The 24917-nt window shown below is 30.0% G+C and overlaps 1 protein-coding gene across 1 annotated transcript in view; it reads left to right on the top strand.

The window, feature by feature from the left end:
* The first annotated feature begins 3804 nt into the window (after positions 1–3804).
* The window catches only part of LOC124353770 (neuroligin-4, Y-linked-like), a 35269-nt gene continuing 14156 nt past the window's right edge, over positions 3805–24917 (top strand). Inside the window, exons 1-4 of the mRNA XM_046803770.1 lie at positions 3805–3988; positions 15601–15886; positions 19902–20207; positions 24296–24454. Of these exons, the coding sequence (XP_046659726.1) occupies positions 15748–15886; positions 19902–20207; positions 24296–24454 (604 nt within the window). The 5' untranslated portion in view covers positions 3805–3988; positions 15601–15747. The remainder of the gene's footprint in view (positions 3989–15600; positions 15887–19901; positions 20208–24295; positions 24455–24917) is intronic.

Below are 24917 nucleotides of genomic sequence, written 5' to 3'. Positions count from 1 at the left end.
ACTGACGCCAAATCTATTTTTTATCACAATGTACTAACTGCTTTGACTTAGAAATGTTTATGTTTCTATCAGTACTAGTGTGTATTGTGTTTTACGTATAAACTCTAGGATAATGTTATAGGTTACCAAGTGGATGTAGAGAGCAGAGGTTAACTAGCGCCATTCTCGTGTCAAAGGCCCCGGACAATAGAGACCTCATTATATAAGCTTCAACAAGCGCACGACAAACTTCTCAGTACATGACACACCGCCTTAGCTGTAAAATATTATTTCAGCTCCATGAGCATAATATAATCTGTACTTGACAGGAATTCGAAGCAACCAAAATGCGCAGTTATACTCATATATTTGTTTTGCTTTTTTACTTCGATGCAATTATTAGGACCTTAATAAATATTTATAAATAGTATATTTATCAAGTATAATTAAATAGAAAATTTGCTAGTTTGCATCATTTTTTACAGCGCCACATCTTAAATGAAACAGTAATCTTTTAGATATATGCAAGCAAAATCAATGCACTATGTTTTTCTAGGTAGTATTATTTTTTCACATACTTCTCTAAGACCACCTCACGAACTGAGTTCAACGGATTTGAAAATAAGTTCAAAATGTGTTATAATATTTTATCTCCTCCCCCCCCCCAAAAAAAAACTCCCTATCGATTTAGTAAGTGTAGCTCCAAGAGAAAGACGGTTTTTCAGAAGAAATGTGTTTCTTTGACATTGAGTACAATGTTTCAACTGTTAAGATTAGATAACTAGTTTTTATTACCATTGTGGAGAACGTTATGATTAAATTTATTTTATTCTTTGTTAGTATAGGTTTCACACAGGCAACTAAAAATTTCAAGAAATCCTATTAAGACAACATACTATGTGTAAGATATAAAATGAAATCCACAATTTTTGTTAGCAGCATAAAGCAAATATGAAATAATAAAGGTAAACGTATAATGTTATTTCATAAATAAGCAGAAAATCCGTTAGTATATTCATTTTAACATCACAGTTAAAAAACGTTTGAAATATTTTAAAAGAAGTAAACACACATTAATTTTTTAAGGTTATTAGTAAGAAGAAAATAATAATCTCATATAAATGTAATGCAATTTTAATAAGGATTTAGTAAAAAACGGGTTTATTTGAAAGGCTAATGTGCTTAACAAAAACATAAATTTATTTGTTTAAAATTTCAGTTTGTAGCCTAAACGGGAAAACAAATGTAGATATGGTAAAAGCTTACAGCAAATTCTTTGTTAAATTTTATGATGTAAGAGTTATACCTAATTCACAAAAATACATAAGTATTTTATACTTACCTTAATGAAAATGATTGTATAGTTTTCACATCTTCGGCGATAAAGGATGTAAATATTTAAAACAAGTTATGTACCTTTTATACTAGTTTAAATTAAAATTAACTATATTAAAATAGAATTGTTACGTATTTGAAATAATCGTTATCTTTTATTTTCGACTTTGGAATTCATAAGAATTTATTTATTGTTGCAAATGAGACAAATCGTGACGTTTTTCACGAATTGTCAAAAACATGTTTACATGTTAAAAAAATAACACCAAAAATTAATTAATTGAAAAGATATTATGTCGCATAAACGTTTTTCTGTCAATTAAGTCTAATGACTAGCTTTGTAATTTATAAAAAACACTTCGATGAGACATACATAGGCTATTTCAGCACAGGAAAACTAGCAAGTGTTAGTATACACATGTACATTGTATATTAACATGTGCATTGTAGTAAATGTGTTATATATGTCAACAGGAATTCTGTGTATGAGTATTATAAAAACATTTTACATTTTACGGAAAATACATGCATGGGTATTTAATCAAACATTTTATGAAATATACTCAGCAGAACATCACTGTTTAGTTAAAGTTACATTGGATTCTTAGTAGAACCTAACTATTGTTTTATTTTTCCCTTGCGTTATACTGTGTAAACAAGATACTAAATTTTTATATTTTACAAACATTTGTCAAAAGAATAACTTCTGTTACAGAGATTTAATTACAAATCAGAGAATAAACCATCACTTCTACATTAATTTCTCTGCGTCAGAATTTTACGTCAGCGAGAAAGCATCATTCCACCCCGTAGTTATAATAAAACGTTTTTTGTATCCATTAATTTTTGTTGCTATATAAACGTATTTTAAATTAATACTTAAATAAAAAATTCATCTTGATTAAATGGGTTCTTTGTAGGAGTCTTTTATTATTACAAGGAAAGTAACTCGATTCGCTATAACCTATTCTCATCTCAAAATATTAACTTTCATCGGAATACCGCAGTTTGTACAGGGAAATGCTATGTAATTTCTTTAAAACATTATATTGTGCTTGAAGAGACAATAGCCAAGTAAAGACATATTATGTGAAATAAATAATCATTTCTTTGTTTAAAGGTTATTTTTGACGATGGAAGGATTGCGAAGGAAACATGATTTTTCAGGACATTTGCCATCGTTCAGTGAAATGTTTTGCAAACGTGTTGAAAATGTGAAATGTTTTGTTCTGATTTCTTATTTCACTGAACGATGGCAAATGTCCGGAAAATCCTGTTTCCTTCATAACTAATCATGGCCAAAATAAACATTGGTTTTTGGAGTTTAAATTGTTTCAGGTGTAGTAAAATTTCTCGAGCAGAATGTTTGGTTTTTACGTTGGAAAATAAATAAATAATTTTTTGATTACACTTGATGCATACAAGAAAATTATAAACTACGGACTTATTATTTATTATCTAAATTATCTATAGTTTTAAACATGTTCCATAAGATGATCTCTCTTAGAAAATAGTCGTACTCGAAAAAATAATTATTTTAATTGTTTATGACGTTTAAGAGTAGGTCAATAAATTTAAGATACATCTCCATTTTATTCAAATCAAACAATGAAATATTCAGTAGTATAGACCAAAAATGTAAAGCAATTAAATTGCAAGTTCGGAAAGTAGTGATATTGACCTGTATTCATGTCAACATAATGTACACAAGCGATACGGCTTTAAAATAATTAAATGAAAAATTTATTTTATTACAGCCTATAGTCAATAAGCACAATGAATGAGTTTTTTATGTTACAATGTGTAAAACTCTACATTATTTAACTCGTAGATTTTATGTTGCATTGATTGACGTACTTCCGAAAAGTTACAAAAAAAACATAAAGAAGTAGGATGCGTGTGCAAATTTCCCACCCTCTTGTTTGAAATATTTAATTTACGATTTATTACATAATAATGCAATAAAGAACAGTGGATGAAGTAATTATAAATAAAAATATATTTTTCTAATTATGCATAGTTATAATTTCAACTGGTTCATAAATGTTTAATTTGTTCCATTATTTAATATTATACGAGATCGGAAGGATCCATGAGGCTAGAGCCGAAGGGGGTTCTATAGCCTGAACTTATAAAATTGGACTAATATAGCTGAAAAATATAATATTTTTACATATTAGTTGCTTACTGGTATTAGTTTGTACTATACAGAATTTTATATTTTTTATATATTCAAAAGGTCCTCGCCTAGCGTGGTTGAATGTATTACAAATGTAACAGATGAGAAATAAATTTTTGGATGTGGTACGAAACTAATTTCTCAATAAAGGCATGTCAGGAAAAATATGTATGAGGACACCAGGTTTATGTCACCACAAGGCCTCTTTGATGGATAGCTAAAGAGAGATAGTGGGTGGTACGGTTGGCGTTTGCGCAAAAGGTAGTTTGGTATTTTCTCTCGCGGCAAACACCCGGCAGTAGCGGGCCGTCTGTGATCGGATGAAGACGTGAAACCCCACAACTGGAAGCCAATGTTGGCCTTGAACACGAGTTGTAGAGGAATTCTCAAAGCTCATTTCCCGGTATTTACTTTATCGACCGTGAATTGTGTCTAGCTTCCACGAATGGGATTTTGAATATTCACTGGTATTATACACTAGCGTCACATCATCGTGTAAGTACAGTTTATGTTATTGCCCAGGTCAATTCGTCTTCAAGCAGAAAAAATCAAATTATGTTCATCGATTTGTATCATATTCATTGCAATATTTGGGTGACATATCCGAAACTGATTGTCAATATTATAAAAAAGGTCTATTATAACTTGTTATACAATATTATATTATAAGTAATACAATTTATCTTTTAATATTTGCGTATTTCACTCAATGTGTGTAGGACTATTAATGTAGTAATGAAAAATATTTTATTCGTTACAAATTTATAACGACTCAATTAACGTTAATTTTTTTGCATTTTATATACTGTTATATTTCAAAATAATTTACAGAACTGAACTGAATACTTTGTTTTTTCATTGTTTAAATACTTTTGAGCTACTTATACCCTTCGGAGTAGCAATTTAGTATAACAATAATTGTAGTTTCATTACCTCTCAATCTAATAACAAATAATTTTACATTATGCAAGTGGATGAGTCCAATAAGTATTTTCAGAATTAAAACTTTAATGTTATTGGTTGTAATTGCACTTATTGTTAGTCCTTGGCTTATTTTTCTTTGATAAAATAGCCAGAATTTAATTTAAAGAGATTTTATGGTTGACAATGTAAAATATCAATTGGATTTTAAACTGAAAATATAATTTCAGGAGCATTAACTATTTCTACGCAATCGATTGAAAAAGATGGTTTTTCTAGAAATAATAATTAACCAACATATTATTTCTCATATTACATTGATGATATCTTAATATATTTTATTTTACCTTTTCAATACAGTGCTTCTGTTTCGGTTTCGAGAACTTAAACACGAATCTCTATGTCATTATCTCAATGAACAAAGAAACTGACTTAGCTCTCTATCAAATGTTTAAGTCATTTAGAAACGAATATACAAAAGCATTAGACACTTTTACTGTAGTGGAAATTGGGATCTGTAGAGATTCCTTGTAATTTATCATACATACTACCTAGCAGGAGAGGTAAAAGCTATTTCAATGTATCCAAAACGATCAATATTTACGGGAAATGCATAACTTTTTTTGCAAAACAATAATAATACCTCCTTCTACTATTATTTTAATCAAGAGTTTTAACTTGAACTAATATTAAATTTCAGTAACAATAAATCTAATTCGAACACATTTACAGATTTAAATAGTAAATTTTTAAATAGTAAAAAACGTACAACCATTGCAGTAAAGTGTTATTTTATATTACGGGAGTAAAATTGTATATTCATTTAACTATTGACGAATAAGGATTCATTGGACCTACTAACCAAATGTGTAGCTAAAACACTAAGAATGATATTTTGCAAAAACTCCTACTTCGACTCGTAAGGATCATAAGATTCTGCTAATTTAAGAATAGATTAAAGACTACTAGATTCTTGCCGGTATCCCTCAATCTAAAACGATACTTATCATTATGTTATTTATTACATTCCCACAATATGGAGTAAACAGATATGTTATTAATTTAAAGCTATAGGGTTCGAGTAGAGTTGATGTGATAATGAAGTAAAAAAAGTATTTAGTAATAGTTGTCAAAATCCGATCACAAATATAATAAAAGGAAATCCAATAAAACATAAATCTCTGTAAAAACTTTGCAGTGCCAAGTAGAACGAGAATTAGGCCAAGGTCAGCTACTAACAATGAATGTAATTGGATGTTTTGCAACGTGTTGTTGAAACTTTTCATGTCTCACCTCGTTATATTCCCAGTACTTAAAGTATTTTAAAATGTGTTGAATGTTACACAGTGAAAATTTAAAATCTGGTATAATCCACATAGGTCACCAACCTTACTATAATAACTCCACTCATAGAAAATATTTTTAAAAGCTTTAATAATTTTAAACCAGGTTTAAAAATGTCAAAACACCATCAATGTTTTCTAAGACAAAGTACTCTCTAAATAAAATGCAAATGTTAAAAATTAACATTGAAGTTAATCTGATATCAAATCTCCCTAATCTAGATAAAGATTTGTGGGATCCCCGAAAGACATTGCACGGTGAAATAGGGATTGTATTAAATATTTTAGATCCTTTTATACTGAAGGAACTCTAATGCTAATCATGTCTTGACAAAACTGCAACAGCAAGTTATTTCGAACGTTCATACAGGATTCGCCCACTTTACGGTCAGGTGGATTTGTGAGTTAGAAACATATGTAAAGTCGTCTTATATTTATTTTTTTATGGGTCACATATAAGTCTTTATATGCTTTAAATACATAATTTCCTCAAGTTAGGTTGTTTTATAATGTAATGTTTCATAATAATATGTAAGTGTCGAGTTATTACATTCTAACAACAATTGAGAATAATACGTTATATCCACCCCATCCCATCTTGGAACTATTATTCTTTTATTGTTTAATTGTCGGAAAAAATAGGTGCAAGCATCTTCATCTAAATGATGAGATTTCCTCAATATAATTCGTGAAGGCAATATAAAACTTTGGAGAAACTATCAATCTAAAACCCAGTCTAATACTATGTACAAAATCCAAAAGGATAGGCACCAATTGTAAACTATTATTTTTATTGATTTTCATGAATTTCTTTCCACGCCAATGGATTTTAATTGATAATAAGGTATAATAATTTTAAAGACAAACGATTTAAAAACTTGTACTCACCTATTCGAGAAAGAAACCCGTTACCACTTAATTAACGAGCTACAGTGAAACTATTACGTTACGTTGAAAGGCAATTTACACTACTAGTTTGGGCGTAACGTAAACAACAGAAACACAGTTCATAAGTATTTGATCATTTTAAGTTTGCACAGATTTATATCGTTGAAAGAAATGTGAAGCTAATATATACTATCCCGTTATACAAAAAATGTATGCCAAAGTTTATTTGTTTGAACATATAGCAGTTTTACTAAACTTAAACTAAAATCACTGCTTTTGAAAACACCTATCCGTAAGATTTTTCGATCAGGTTTTATTGAAAATTGGCAAATGATGCATGCAATTTGACTAGGAGTAAATATTCTATTGCTCATAATGCTAATTTTTATCATCAATACCAATGGATAGCTGGCCTTCTATATTTACTTCAAATCTCAATACATACATTTCAGCACTTTTACAACTTAAAATATTAAATAAATAAATCTCAACCAAATTACTCTTAGTAAATCCTACGGCATAGCTTCAGATATCGGCACATATCAATACGAATGATCATAGAAAAACTCTAATCCAGTAAATATGTTTACCATATTTTACTAATATATGGTAATAATATTATTTTAATAATATTATTACTAATATATTTTAACTTATAATTTTAAAATGATACCTTTAAATTCTAAATTGACTTTAACTTAAAAAAAGATAATGGTATATAAATTCTTCCAGGAGAATAAATTAAAATTTAAAATGTGAGTATTGCAATAAATAATAACAAAAATATGTTTAGCCTATTCATGACTAGTTTTGTAGTGAAGAATAAAGCTTCTCTCTAGGGTTTGAGAAGGATTGCATGTTTAGTATACATATACTGCTCAATTCAATATCTCCTAGTCTCAAAGCACTAAACCAGGCGCCTGTTCAGGACCACTGACATCCCTTGAGGTAGATCCTAAGATCTTCTGAGAGCCTTGAGACATGTCTCTCTATTCCCGATAAGATACAATCCAATGAATCAGTAAATATCTAAACACTCAATCACACACTAATTTCGCGCGGAATGCTTATATTCCTGTTTTATGCATGAAATGTAAGAAAAGGTGGAGAGTACGGAAAAGAGCAATTCCCAAAAAATTAGAATTGTCGCTACAAGACAGACCAAAAAAGACTTTGAATGCAATATCTAAAAGGAATACGTAAAAATTTGGCAATTGATCAAAATTAAAATTACGTAAATCCAAACTGGCTCTTTAAAACATTTATACAATTTATAAATTAATTGGAGCATGAAAAAGCGAAACATCAAAACTTCACCTGACATTAAATCCTTCTCAAAAATTATAAACTATTTATTACGCTTTAAATGACAAATGACATATGTCATGTATTGCTTATTCACAATTGTAGAAACTAAAATATAACAAAACCAACGTTCTTAAAAATTCTATTTACAAAATCAAAATTTATTTTCATAAGGAAAAAGAAAAAGAAACTGTTATGCCATTACTCAAGAACAATAAAAGATAAGATAAATATAAAAGAAGTAGAATATCTTAAAACCCGTAGTATTTTACATTGTCAGATAGTATGCCATTTTGCTCAATAAATAGTGATATATATCCATTATTGGATCAGTTTAAGTCCATAACGACACAGAAGTATATATCTTGCCCCTACATTCACCTTTATGAACGGCAGTTTAACGCTATCTCAGTCAGTTTCAATTTCTGCAGTTACCTATTGATTGATTATTTTTATGCAGTGAGGCCAAAATCATTCAAGATATTATTATTATAAACATTGTACGAATTATCGATTCCAAATCTATGAAACAGAGACGATATGATTTTCCATATAAACGGGTATTTATTATGTAAATTAGAATTTCCTTATACACGAGAAAAATATCCATGAGAACAAAGAGTTCAAAACTTTGAACCTGCAACGTCCATCATTCGGATGGATTCACTCAACATACCTATAATTAAAATTAGCGTCGTAGCCGAGATTCATATTGCACTGTAAGAACCGTATCATATTGAAGTGTAAGAACAGAGAGTCATATTGCACTGTAAGAACCGTATCATATTGAAGTGTAAGAACAGAGAGTCATATTACATTGTAAGAACCGAGAGTCATATTGGCCTGTAACAACCGAGAGTCAACTTGAACTGTAAGAACCGTATCATATTGAAGTGTAACAACCGAGAGTCATGTTGAACTGTAAGAACCGTATCATATTGAAGTGTAAGAACAGACAGTCATATCACACTGTAAGAACCGAGAGTCATATTGGCCTGTAACAACCGAGAGTCATGTTAAACTGTAAGAACCGTATCATATTGAAGTGTAAGAACAGAGAGTCATATTGCACTGTAAGAACCGAGAGTCATATTGGCCTGTAAGAACCAAGAGTCATATTGGCCTGTAAGAACCGAGAGTCATATTGGCCTGTAACAACCGAGAGTCATGTTGCACTGTAAGAACCGTATCATATTGGTCTGTAACAACCGAGAGTCATGTTGAACTGTATGAGATTACCACATAACCTGATTTTTCTTCAATCGATAGACGAATTTTGTGACGTAAGTATACCTCCAGATGTAAATCATTACAAAGGATTTTTTCAGAGATGAATGAAAGAAGGATAAACCTAGTATGATTTATTATAAAATAAGTTTTATTTGTATTTTGGGCTTTGCAGTTTACTTGATGTACATTTAAGATTACATTTCAAAAGGATGTACATCTAAGCTATGTTTACTATTTGTTTCCTGAACTTAGTAAATACGTTAAATACTATTTCTTAAGTACACTATTCATTTACTAAGTTTAACTTTCATAACTTGAGCCAAGGCAAGAATATTAAACCACCTGGAACATGAACTACAGTATAAATGTTTCTTACTTTAAAACCAGCGCAATCTTTTATAGAGTGAACCTTTTCAGGTCGAATTTTTAGGATTCTACTCCATAAATAGATACGGTTAATTCGATGTACAACTCTATATATGGTCTAATTTTAGATATACCTCTAAATCCTTGCAGGCCATTCACCTAACATGGCAAAATAATGTAGTACCTTTTAAAAGTAGATTTATATCTGCAGTAATGGTGTAAAAAGTGTTATTGCTTCGACTGTAATCGTTCAGAAATGACCAAGTCCGTGCGAGACTTATTTACACCCTGTATAATAGTTATATCACAACCAGGAAACTAGTCTAGATACAGAGATTGAAATTTGCCAGATAAATGATATGTATATGGTTACCTGACGCTATTTCACGTCTCTGCAAACAGGACAATACCGTCTAATTGTGATGGCGAATGAAGCTTGTTCAGGAACTGACGTGGAGATATCAAATTTACAGTGTTTGCTAATAGATTGTTTCGTGCATTTATATCTTACTTAATCTGGATAAAATTATGCTTGTTTTCTTTACGCAAATAAATGTTGAATAGGCCTAGTATATATAACTTGTATAGAGTACTGTGTTTGAAACTAGATCATGGTACAAATAAATTACCTCATAGTATTTAGACCTCAAACGACAGCTTTAATAATTATTTGTAAACTGAAACCAGAATCGTCTTCAATTGCCTTTGGGGACCTTGGAATACAAACTATGAGAGAGTGAAAGAGAGAGAGAGAGATAGAGGGAGAGAGAGATAGAGAAAGAGCGAGAGAGATAGAGGGGGAGAGAGAGAGAGAGAGAGTGAGAGAGAGAGAGGGGGGGGAGAGAGAGAGAGAGAACGGAGTATTAAATGAGCTAACAGAAAACGAAAAGGTTTATCCTAAGATTATTACACCTCTCTCTGGACCAAGAGGAATGTAGGGGCCAGGTTTCATGTCTCTAGGATCATAAAATCAGTAATACATAACACTCATCATTAGAAGCCGAGGAAGTTATATACTTATTTTCAAGTAACTAAGATATTTATATTAAAGTTATTTCTATTCTTTACGAGTTATCTCGTAGATGGTCACATGGACACATAGAAAAATTATCCTTTGACCTTTGACCTCATATTAGTAGCAATATTTCTTGAACCGAGATTTTATCTCCAGGAAATTTCTATTAAGATTTTGAGGTGTACGGTCAGAAGGAGAGCGGTAATTTTCGATATGGCCCTGTTTGGAACATTTCAATAAAGGTATTTTTGGTATTTTTATTTAGACTCTTACAATTTCTTTTCAAAAACGTGTATCTGCACTTCAATGACACTTTCCTATCATGTTTTATGTTTGAAAATATATATCATGTCCTATATAAAGTGTATTTTATATTTTAAACTTCTACTTTTCTTAACTCGTAATATGTTCTTAAAACTTTTGAAGAGGTACAGAAATACCCTGTATAACGATTAGATATTTATATCAACTATAAATATTTCTTTGTATAATCATTGAATAGTAATATTTGTGCTTTTTAGAAAAATAGTTTGCAAAAACGAAGCAATAAAATGTTGTATGGAAGAGGCATTTCAATGCAACATCTGCAAAAGAAACCCGGGGCAATAACGTATTGACTCGGGCTGACAATAGAAAAGGCGGAGAGTCAAGCTTTTGTGCGCGGTGTATGTATTTTTGCAAACAGAAAACAACCTATTCACTAAGTTATCAAAGAAGGAAATATTTTCGGGATATTTTATCATACACGATAAATTTTCTAACAATAATTCTAGTTGGTACGATAAATTAAACTAATAATATCAACTACAGTTGATATATTAAAAAAACAGCAACAAAAAAATACACTAACTCTTCTAAAATTTTAGTATTTGATTGCGTAATTGAAACTAATTAAAGATTATTATACACTTAGTTACATCTTGTTATGCGAAATGAGTCAAAGAAAAAGTAATAAAACGAAAGCGTTTTACATAAAGTATGTCAATGTTATTTTAATGTTGTGCGTATATAGTTTTAAGGTAATTTACTTCAATTTACCATGAATGTTAAATACAAAAATACCTAACAAATTGAAACATATTTTATATTTTATACTTATAGATCAAATATATTTAATAGTAGTTTTAATTACAAGCATTTGTTATAAGTTAAATTTTGCTGAAATATTGTTTAGGATACAGATATGAGACTGGTAATGTTATCTTCATTATATATTACATTTCTTTAGCTCCCAGTAATCAAAAAGAACACATATTATGAATAGCCGTATTTGTAAAAAGTAAATGATTTACAATAGCTTTACAGAATTATTCTATAAGTTTATTACATATGAAACCAGCGCAAGCGCCCTTCAAACATCTTTTTATACATTCTATCAGATACTACTTTATATTGAATAAAATAATTGATTGTTTTGAAATAGTGGTATTTTTAACAGCCGAGGTACACTGTATCAATTGATTACACGTTTATTTTTACTTCCCAAAAATCAATAAACACTTTGTTTTAAAAATTACACTACAGTTTTGAAATTTATTCAAAAACTAAATATATTCATGCAGTATTTTTGCATTTTATTATTGGATTTTTATGTAGAAAAAGTTTGTTCAATTGAAGTTTTCTCTCATGGTCAGAGACAGCATAAAGTATTCATAACAATTCATAAATATCCAGAAAAAAGTATATAGCACTTACTGTATGGAATAAATATTGTATTATTTTTTTTAATAATCACCTTAATTTTGTATAGTCATAATATTCATAATATTACTCTATGCATACCAATAACTTTCCAAGTTTTCTATTAGGTTATAGTTTTTTTTTATTCATAGATCCATCCAAACAAATCCTTTTATTTACTATTCTACTGTTATAAATAAATACTCCAAAAATAAGTTATATCCATTGTGGCTTGTTCTTTCAGTAATTTTTTCACCTACCAAGTTATTCAACATACATATATATAGGCAACCACTTTCTTCTATATACGTACGTATATAGGCTGTAATTTTGGTGTGCAATAGCAATGAACGAACTTTGAATCATATTATTCTTCAAAGCCACTTTCATTAAGAGCAGTGAACGTATTAATTTTAATTACATACATTTAAATCATACTATGTGAATTAAAATCATATTAAAGATTCTTAAAAATATCAAACTTTACGCGTTTTGTATGTAAAAGAATAAAGGGAAAACGAAACAAACACTGCAATCATTTCTCAACTGACCCTTGAGATATGTTTCCGATGATTCACACTCCCATGCGATCACTTCGTTCACATTTTTCTTTATCGCTCTTCTTCTAAAGGAAATGCTGTTAAAAATAATTTATCTCTTAGCCTAGAAGTAAATAATACCGATAAACAAACAAAGTCTATTGAATTATTTATATTTGGTACTTAAGACGGTCAAGAAAAGTAATCTGAAAAATAAATTTCACCTATTTAATTATTGAGTATACATCTAAAATAAATACTTTGAAAAGTAAGGAGGAAACTTATTTACTGTAAATATATGCAATATTTTTGATAGGTGATACATTCATAGACACGTGGAATCACATTACTATATTTGCATGAATAAATATTAGATTTGGCTGTATGATGCATTTATTATTGACAAATATTATAGTGTTATTTTTAATATGAGCAGCAGAAGTGGCTAATTCTAATAAAATATAGCTAGTTTAAACACTAAAAAAGTACTAGTTACTAGAAACACATACTAGAGTAGTAAACAATAGTTATATATTGCTAGTTTTGTTCCTGACCTAAAAATTTAATAATTTATAGTACGGACAATATAAATAAGCGATATAATACTCAGAATACTGTTTTTAAGTTACTTGTAAAAAGTGGTATGTTTTTGCTACAGAACCTTTTAAAATTTTACTGTATTTTGGTATTTACTTTAGATTTAAACTTTACTGCCAGTACGGTTGTGTAAAAGACATATCAATAACATAGTTTCGAACATTTTTTTGCTACAAATAGCCTTCGCCCTGGGACAGTGGCCAGTTGCTTTGAATGGTCGAGTTTATCAATATTAGTCATTGAGTACCACGTTACATTCGTGCGGGATACATATATTACGCTAATTAAGTGTTTCACTAAAGCCCCTATCCTGGGGGAAGTGCTGCCTATAATCATTATTGAATGAATTCCAGCGTCTAATTTGGGATTAATCATACAATATCCGTGTCAAGCTTTGAAAATATGCTTATAATGAAAACCGTTACCATGTGGTTCTTCTTTTATAGTTTTAAACTTTTGTATTATCATTCATGCATGGGAGAGATAATGCAGGGGGGAATGAGATATAAATTGCAGAGAGATTAATTACAAAAAATCAGCCTTTGGAATCACGCTAAAAATTCATGTTTACTTTTTGTTTACAAAACTTCAGATCATGCCATTAAAACCTGCAGGAACTTGTTTCCTTCTTCCTTCTTTTTAATATCTAATATTTTTACATTGGATGATTTGAAACAATAACGACGAACTGGCCAATGTTAAGAGTCTCTGTAGTGTGGAATGGTGTCTTATAAGTAGTTTGCATGTAATCTTTTATTTTGTAATTCTCAATTCAGCTATGACCCTCAAGTTCATACGTATATATGCATATATATGCATATATGTATATACATAGTTATGTACTACTTGTTTTACACAATATATCACTATATATTGATGTGCCCTAACAAAGTCGTTCCCTTCTTACAAAGTCGTGTTTCCACCTAAAGTACAATGTAAATTCCAATATTCAAAGCATTGTTTTCAATCATATAATTATCAATGACAAAATGTCAGAAATTAGATTATCATTTCAAATAAAATATCATCAATAATAATAGTTAAACAAAATAAATAAGATAAAGCATAACATATCCACCATAATTACGATTATAGTAAAAACATAACTCTTTACTGCTCACAATGCAATTTATTCGCTTTAATTAACGAACGGTTTTTGGAAGACAGTTTTAACAAGTGACTAGGTAAATGGTTTAGACGAAGCCTTAGCTCTACAAATTGGCTTTTGTAACCCTTTGCCTTTGCCCTGGCTTCTCCAATTATTCGTCCGGATAGTTTCTGGTTTCCCAAATCCTCTGCTTTGACCAGACACAGACGTCCAATAACTTAGCAGTTTTCTGAATTGTTAAATTCACTTTCAGTATGCAATTATGTATGAGATTAATATTACAGTCTGTTTTATAACAATAGCTTTATAGAAATTTATTTGAACAGCTTCCGAATATAAATAACTGTAACAAATTAGTTTAGCAAAGCAATCACGCCCATGCAACAAATAATAACAATTTAAATGCTTTTAAATCAAATTTTTTCTAACAAGTGTTATTATACTCGTCCGAAAAGTGACAGATCCGAATTCTAATCCAAAAAAGGAAATTTTTTTCACCAGTTTTCTCTGAAGTTTAAAATATAGAAGTTTAATCGATAAAGCTCAAAAAATACATTTTCTCTAAATTCTCTGATGTCCAAAAGTTATGATAATTTGGGTTAAAATCAAGTGAAAATTCACATATTTGATAATTTTGATAAGTTAATAATAAAGGCAGTACATAAATATAAGTTAAATTATGTCTCTCCATGTCATGATCCAATAAAGCAATGTCACTCACCATTTACAGTTACTCTAAAAAGGTAACTGTAAATTGTACTGCGTTACGAATATAGGGGAGGAACAAGATTGGAGAGCTAAGTGGAATGAAAGTATAAAAACATAAAACAATTGTTTTCTTGTGTATAAGGCACCTATATTTTGAAGATAATAGCTATTGTGTGTTGTAGGCTGTGAGGGTCCAAGATATTGATAATTATTATACTAATATAAATAAAAATTTATTTTATTTCCCACCGACATCACATATATTCAATTAAGAAGGTTACACTACTAGACCTTATCAAAAAAATTCTTTAACATTCTATTTATGACCATTAAGAATACAATATAATATATCCTATTTGTGAACACATTTACATAATCAAGTAGTACTGACATTAATTATTTTTCAGATCTCGAATGAAACCACCTTGAACAGAACCAACTTTTGATGGTGCAGCATCCTTCTTGACCGGAATAAACGTGAACCATGAAACAGTGCCTACTTCAGAGAAACGTAACGCTGAAGAGTTTCTTATCAGTGAAGTGGCCGTGTTATAATGGACGTTGCTAGGTTTTCCTCCAGGAGCAAACTTAGAACCTCAACCAAGGTCACCACCGTAGTCCTATATCTTCTGACCGTCTCAGGAAGTCTATCGGCCGCTCTGACACTCAGCCGCATTGTGCATCTGCAATCAGGTAGCGTACCTAGATTAAGTACTTAATTTCGTGGTTCCAACGTAACCAGTTAGGGGTACGCCACAATATGAACGCTTAACAAGGATGGTTGTAAATTATAAAATCTATAACTAATTTCATTCTGCAGATTTGCTACGTACAGTAGAGAAATCTTTAAATTCTCTCATCCAACGTAAGAGAAATTGGGTCACCCTACTGGTAACAACCTCCAATGAAGTTCGGCAAAATTCCATGGTTAGATGACATGCATCATTATACAACTCATTCTTGTCTATTTCAAAATAACTTTTCATGCAAATTCTAAAATCTGCATATAAATTATTTGTTGTTTTCGCAGTTTAATAAATGACATATTTATATCTTTGTTCATTGATTTAGATCCCAAAGCAGGGTTTTCGTAATTGAAGATACCGTGAGCTAGGAAGGGTGCTACAGCGCAAAAGTGCGCTGAAGTCAAAAGCTAAAACTTTTAACATTGAATTTTAAATATATTATTTTTCTTTTATTCTATATTTGAAACAGTTACAAGTTAAAATATCATATGATTTTACTCTGGTATACGATTTTCTTATTTTCCTTATTTTGATATTTTTTGTTGCCCTCATGTTTAACCTTGAGACCGTTGTAAAAGTATTTACTAAGGCTCAGCCAAACCCCATTGAATTTCATTAACCCTCTTCAAACTCAGTGTTGGTTACATAGAAATGAAGTTCCATGCAAAATTTAATCCTATACGTCTATTCCTATTCGTATATCGTGTGGAGTAGTTAGTGCACTGTTCTTTCGTAATCTAATATTAGTTTCTATTTGAGCCATATGAGTTAAGTCCAAATGCGTTAGCTTACATTAGAGTAAACCATATGAAACGCCGCCCTATGTATAAGTAACCAAAGTTTTTATTCTGGCGAATGTAGTATTTAGGTCCACTAATATACTCATACAATATTTGAAAGTTAAACAATCAGGGCCTTTCAAAAAGCTAAACTATTTAAATATTTTTTGTTCCAACTTCAAGCCTTTGGTTTTCAGATTATCTACAAAATAACGCCTCAGAGTGTGGTAAAATAGGGTTTTTCGAAATACACACTGAAATGTATTTGTCAAAGATTAGGAAGATGTGAAGTTCAGGTATGTTTGGTTGTCCTGTTTTAGGTACCTTAGCGACTCGTGGTGCTGTCCACAAACCTATTGCATCGAATCAATTTAAAAAAAATTTATTAATTTATGTTGGTATATTATATCTTTTAATAATTGTAATTCCCATTGACGTGCTTTCAATTTCTACATGTGAAGACAGGCAGGAAGATTTACCATTGCCTATAGAGGGATTGATCATAGTCTAGAGTAGGTGTAAATTACAGTACATCCCTTAGATACTCTCTAGGGCGACATTCACTTACATCCGGATCCGATACAGCTGAAAGGGATAATTGTCAACAGTGATGATTAACCTCAACATGGGTTATAAAATTTATTAATTTTGATAAGACCGGGAGTTTTATAGTTCTAGAGAAATAATATAAAGTATAATAGAAGCTCGGTATTACCTCTAATATTTGAACGTTAAAACATCTCGATTTATGATGCTTTTTAATTAGGGTTTTCGTTGCTTAAATTTAATAACCCTAAAACCATTGCCCTACTTTGATAATTATGAATTAAGAGATTTTGATTTTCAATATCATTATTTTAGATAGAAGTCGCTCTTAACTTAGAGTGTTACCATCGCTCCTTTCTATTTCAGATGTATCTTAACAAATTTAAAGGAGGTGTTATTATAAAATTAAAATGTTTTTGGACAGATCAAAAAAGTATATTATGACATCACATTTGAGATCTTCACTATTATTTACAGTTTGGTGAATAACATTTGTAATGATTAACTATAATGATTCTTATACGAATGACATTTTAAGCTTATTTTTTAAACTTAGTACGTCCAATATTTTGAAACCTAGGAAACTTAAAAAACAAAAGTACTAAAATGTTGAAAATAACTTGTTAGTTCTATTCAAGGTCCTTAAAGATCTTCGTACCTTGCTTATCAATAATTTTACATGTACGAATGAAACAGTAGACCATTCCAATACTATGATTGTTACCTAAGAAAGTTTAAGCAGATGGAAGAAATCTTAAGATATTTTCAAATTTTAAAATATATTATTTTTTATAGATTAAAACGTACATGTGAATCATGACTTATATAAGTAACAAAATTCCTATAAAGCCTATATTCCTAACTTTTGAAATCACAGGAGTAAAATACTGCTATGTTAACAAAAAATGCTTGAATAAAAAACGTAATTTTTAAAATTTAGTTCTACTCATGTGAGTGCTTTCAAAATTTGCATTTATTTACAATAATTATCATGCAAATAATATTAATGTGTATTTAAATAATGATGACATATACGTTCCAGTCGAATATTGATGAAAAATCACACGTAAGAACCTTTCGTAATATTTCTGGAATGACTGGCTTCAAGTTAAATGAGTTGACTCAAAAGTTTAATTGAAATACCGCAAACCGCTATGTCACTCCACTCGTTATGCCCACAATCCATCTTCCTCAGACTTTCTCGAAAAGCCTCTTGTATATTTTCGTTCTTTATATATAGATGTAATTATTCTAATATTACATTTATTACTTCAGATACAAGTACATTTTACGTGTATTTATAATAATTTCTGAATACTAGCTGTAAATAATCTATTATGCATCAAAATAAAGAAATTAACTGTATGTAATATAACAATACAAAATCTAAAAATAAATGGTTAATATATAATTATTTACTTAACGTAAATTTTTATGTAGGCTTTCAAATGTTACCACAAGTTTAGGAACATTTATAAAATATTGTAATACACTTTTTAATTTAGAAAATAATTTAATTTCATGCACTTATATAAATGGTTTTCTTTACCAAGGGTGATTATGAAAAATGTTTAAAAATATGTTATTTTTTAAGTTTGTTGTTCTTACGTATTTAAGAATTTAAAGTTTTAAGGGTTTCTTTATTTTCGAATTTAAGTATTTATAATGTTGTAATGCCAAAATTTCACATAAGGAATAGCTCAATGATAAGCATAGCTCAATATTATTTAGTGCTGTCCATGTTTAGTTTGGAACTTAACTTTAAACCCCACATTTTGGAACACCTTTTAATATGGTTACAGAACATTACCTTTTTGCGCCCAAATGAACATTTTTAAATAATGACCGCTAAATTGATGTATCACGTAACCCATGCTTACATTTTAAAATTCCCTAAAAACAACTCTACACAATTGAGCCTTTCTTGGGGACATTTTAAAAAGTTAAACACAATTTAATTTGATTCTGTGTGGATTAATTAGAGGAAATTGAAAAAGAGAAGATGGTAGGGCTAATTAGTGTCACAGCTAAAAATAGAGCATAGGTGGTATGCCTCACCTGATACAAATATTTTCTAAATCGTTGAAGGGAAAATACCTCAAAAACATAGAATTAATAGGGATATTTTTCTTTTTTCCAGTTAGTAGTTAGTATCTGAAAAGCATTAACAAATTTAGCAGTAGTTTTATAACATTAAAATATTCATTTAATTTTGAACTATCTCAAACATTACTAAAATTTACGTTACGTAAAGTCATTTTGTTAATATTTAAGTTCATGAAGAAGCTTGCATTTCTACACATGGGTACATTTTGTTTCTTTATGTTTTTTCTTATGGGTAGGTAATAATTACACAAGTTAGAGTATAAGACATTGTGAGACAAACCATTTATAAGTATAAGTATAAGTAAATAATACATAAGGGGATAATTATAAATGTAATACAGTTGCTAACTGCTCTGATGCCACTTATTTTATCATATTTAACCTGTTAATTTTATAAAATCCTGTTTATAAATAAATGACTAATCTTAGTTTGGTGACCAAAGTCATATACACTAATCTATCACTGTATACGTATCTACTGAAAGGAAATATCTTGTGTTTATTTATTACTCAAGTACACTATTGTCACAGGAAAAGTTCAAGGAGTGACAGTAACCCACAAGATGCTAAGGCCGGTCGAGATGTACCTAGGAGTGCCTTACGCCACACCCCCCACCGGTGCCAATAGGTTTAGCCCAACCCGTAGCGTACCCCCTTGGGTGGGGGTGCGAATGTGTGACCGTGTAGCACCGGTCTGTCCACAGCTGCCACCCAACATGACCAGCGCACTGTCACGGATGCCACGGGGCAAGTTGGTAGCTCTGCAACGATTGCTGCCTTTCCTGAGGGACTACAGTGAGGACTGTCTATACCTAAACGTTTATGCTCCAGCTTTTGGTAAGCCTGTAGCTGCATTTATTTATGTTCCAAAACTTAGCTTTAAATATTTAAAATCCTCTAGTTTTCAGTAGTTTACATTAAATAAGTCGTGGGGCCTTTAGTTCATTGACAGTGAATGTAAAGAGGTCAAAGGATCCATGTTCTCCAGCCGATGTGAGTTTGCTGTGTTAACAGGAAATATAACCACGATTCCCGGTTTGTCATGAACGTTTATATTTCCCTTTACACAATTTAGACAGTTAAGCTTTAGACGTTCCATCTTATGGACGTTACAATTGGTTGCACCTAAAACGAAAAATACCCTTAATACGTTTTCAAATTGTTGTTTACTTTTTAAAAACGAATTGAATTGTATTTTTTATCTGCATATGATAAATTAATATATAAAATAGAAATAGTAACGAATCCATACAATATTTTACAATATGAAAATAATAATTTTTAGCTTTCAATTAAAATATATTTTTACTCCATGTTGAAAACACTTTTCATCTATTCTACACATCAGACGAAAAAGTTTTCAAAATAGCGATTTCAAAAATTGTAAAATGTAGGTCTTAGAGGAATAACTATCTTCATTAATGACTGACCTTTTATCTATTAGATAAACGTTCAGATAATAGATTAGATAAACGTCTTTAATAGGTTTAATTTAATCTATGCTTAATTTAATTTAATCTAATTTAATCTATTTAATCTTGACTATGTCAAGAACTCCATCTTACAGGACACGACCCCCTTAACCATAGTTACTGTTAGGTGCAATAAAACGTATTATGTTGTTAATTTTTTACTTTCACTTATTTTTATAGTGTATTGAAATATCTTAATAATATCAAACAATAATTAAACTTTATTTATGAAATTAACGAAGTTACAAAATAATTCATAACAATTTGCTAATTTAACAGTTTTACGATACGCAGTAACACATCTATAGTTCTTTTCATATATATATGTATACTGTATATATGTATACTGTATATGTATTGACGGTGTAAGTTAAGTCCTGATCGCCTGGATATATTCCAAATGGATTGAGGTATCGAAGTACAACCTTCAATATAACTTACTTATTACAATTATTGCTTGGATTTTATGAATAGTATCCCAATATATTGGGAACCTGTAAAAACCTACCACATTTTTAAGTGAGCTAAAAATAATGATTACTTTTGTAATGTGGTGTCTTGGACATCATTCTTGAACGGCGAGTGAGAGATCCGGGTTCAATTTTTGGTTGAAAGAATACTTTTTTCATCAATTTGTATTTATAACAAATTAGGCTACGGGAAAGTATACAAATTTAATGAATGTTAAATGTCGGTTGAATTCCCAATGACAGATCAATATACTATCAATTGCTAAACATGAATCTCGCACTGGAGCAAGTAAGCGGACGAGTGGGAAACCATCACTACACATCCAGCGTATTAGACACAAACCACGGGACACAATGATATTGTAGAAGGGGGTGGTTTAAACGCTCTCGCCTGCTCACAATCTCTTGTGCGGGTGGTCTAAGTATTCATTTCAATATGAATTTCATTTCAACAGTTTTGTAATATTGTATTTACAAATTTACTTGTTTGCAAATATCAAATGAAAGTCTCCAGGTACTCATTTTGCAATATAAATGTCATATTAAAATTCATCAGAAAAGCGGATCTTGCTTTAAAATTTAGGGAAAGTCGTATTTTTAGTCAAAAAATTTTCTAAACTTAATTTACCTTTGTCTACACCAGAATAAACTCATCAATAAGGGTAGCCGCTTACAAGGGAAAAATAGATCCATGTTCAAAGTAGCTTTGACAGTATGACGGTTCTGACAAAAAGAAAGGCATTTGTAGCAATATATCACAAATATGAAGCAGATAGCTGTAAAATGTATTGGAATCAGATGTTAGAAATACCTTAAGCATTCGTCGGATTGTGAAGTTTCATTAAGAATCTTTGGATAAGCATTAGGAGTAAATTTTTACAAAGTTTCTATTTTTAAGCATGTTACAGCCTATCTATATTTAGAGGTAGTACAAGGGCTGTGAGATATATTTCTACTACTGTGACATAGTTAGTATTGTTGTATCATGATTGTTTACTTTGAATAAGTTAATAGTCAACTTTCTTGATTATTTTACTGAACGTAAGGGGATAAAAATATGTTTTTAATAAATGCTTCATCCAATAAAAAAGTTTAACAGTAAAATTTTGAGTGTTATATTAATTAATTCTTAATTATAATTCATCCATTAGGAGGTAAAAAATATATCTGCCTATTACTGGCCCAATATGATGTAGCGGACAAAAAATTAATCTGCCGTTAGATTGTTTTTACTTCGGACCACCTAAGCTACCAATAAAGTCAATAACTATTATATTGCAGAGCCTTTTCAATTTGCATATAAATTGAACACAAGTATTTCTACAAATTGTGTCTAAAATAAGGACTTCTAACAAGAAATATCGTTTTATTATGTAAACAACAGTTTTTTGTGACGGATAAAAAAAAGTTCAGCCATTTCAGACAGTAAAATACGTAACACTCTTGATAGTACCTACTATTAATTAATTCTCTTATTAATTAAAAGGTGTACAAAGTATATTGTAATAAAAGATGGCAACAGAAATTTCTGCCATACTGGCCACTTGTGTTGGTCATCAAGGTTGCCAGCATTATCGCAATTATCGTATCCTATATATCCAACGATGCCTGTGGCAGCTAGAATGCGTCCGACATCGTTTGGACGCAATTCTATTCTGCAATAGGAATATAAAAAACTGCGTTTATGATATTGACACGCAATGACATTATTAGTGTTTTATAATTGATAAAATAGTTATATTACTGTGCCTTAGTATTCACATCTGGGACAATTTTACTAACGTTGAACCAACGTCCTTGAGTAACTTTCGCGACACATTTTTCTTTCGTTCGTATTTATTAGAATCTATATCGAAATCATATTTGGTGGGGAATAATTTGTTGATACAATTAATTAACCTAATTGTAAATGTGGTAGTTTTTTTATAATTTATATCAATATTAGAATTATTAATTCAAAAACAGGCTACCGGAGGATAAACTCCCACAAAAATTCTTTTACTTGGAAAGCGTAACAATCTCTTATCATGTTACACCTATTGTATAAATAAAGTAGGAGTGTGAAGTATAAGTATACTTAATATGCAGGAGCTCACCTAGTATAAAGTACTTTTCATCAGTACAGTGTTTATATGATTTTAGTCAATTTTTATAATACCATTTTTTTGTACTTTATTTATCTTACATCACAACACTTTCTCTTTTTCACACAATTGTTAGATATTTGCGTGCATAAAAGCGTGAATATACAATGGGGGAGAGGATTATTAAGCAACTCAAAGTCCTTCACATGAATATAATATTATGAATAATATAGTCTCTGTTTAGTATTTCTTTTTTATTTTTATGTACTGGATGACCTTTAGAAATCTTTTACGTATCAAGATGCATAATTGCGGCTCGCTATTATCAAGATGATAAGGAGCTTAAACAGAAAAAACAGGTGGATGTATGGCTTTTTGCAACATGTAATATATATATATATATATATATATATATATATATATATATATATATATATATATATTTATATATTATTATTATTAGCTGTTTATATTAACTAGAAATATGGACCCGTGTTATATTCAGCTGTTGTGTTAGGTAGGTGAAGGACAGATACATTCTTTTTGTGTGTTTAAACGAGTCTAACAGTGAGGTACAATATTAATATTTTTAGGTTGATTTTTATATAAGCTTGGTTATATAAAATATATATAAAATTTGTATTTACTATAAACAAAATTGAAGTAATTCTATATTTAAAGAATTTTATATTATATATATATATATATATATATATATATAATATATATATATATGCGATTTATATATATATATATATATACATGCGATTTTTATACACCTTGTTTATAACACGCTATACGTCTAATCCTGTAGTTTACATATTCTAATTATTAAAATGTACAAATATTATTGGGGATGACAATTGGATATCACTAAGTATTTTATGCTATTCTCACAGATGAAGAACTCACAGATTCAGTGAAAAATCCAGTCTTCGTTTTCATCCATGGATCAGATGATTTCAGTTCCGGGGGTGGCAACTCTTTCGATGGCAGGGTCTTGTCAGGTTACACGGGAATCGTTGTCGTTACAGTTAACTACAGGCTAGGAGCCTTAGGTGAGTTGAGTGACAATAACTACTCATTTATAGTAACCAGATCATATTCATTTATTTGATTCTTTTGCATTAGATAAATACAGAATTTATATTTCAAACTACGTCCGGAAGATTTAACAGACTGTAGAAGTTAATTTGTATTTAATATTACTCACGATTAATATTAAGCCACAAAAAACTAATCAAAACTCACAGGTACGTTATTTTTACCTCATAGGTAAATCAAAGAGTGTTCTGGAAAGCATATAAGATTTAACAAACACTTTATAGTTACAGTTTTTATCTTTTTATAATAATTTTATCATGGTATCTTGAACGGTTTTAGTGATTATTTGTAGACCCTATAACACTTTTCCATTACAAAGAAAACAAGCTCCATCTTTGAAAACAAATTGTTCTTTACCTTAAATATGTTCGTTGGTCAGCTTATGTGCCATTTATTTCCACTGTAGAGGCCAATTAT

The sequence above is a fragment of the Homalodisca vitripennis genome, chromosome 2 (assembly GCF_021130785.1).
Source record: "Homalodisca vitripennis isolate AUS2020 chromosome 2, UT_GWSS_2.1, whole genome shotgun sequence".
Classification (NCBI taxonomy): domain Eukaryota; kingdom Metazoa; phylum Arthropoda; class Insecta; order Hemiptera; family Cicadellidae; genus Homalodisca; species Homalodisca vitripennis.
This window is presented reverse-complemented; position numbering and strand designations above follow the sequence as displayed.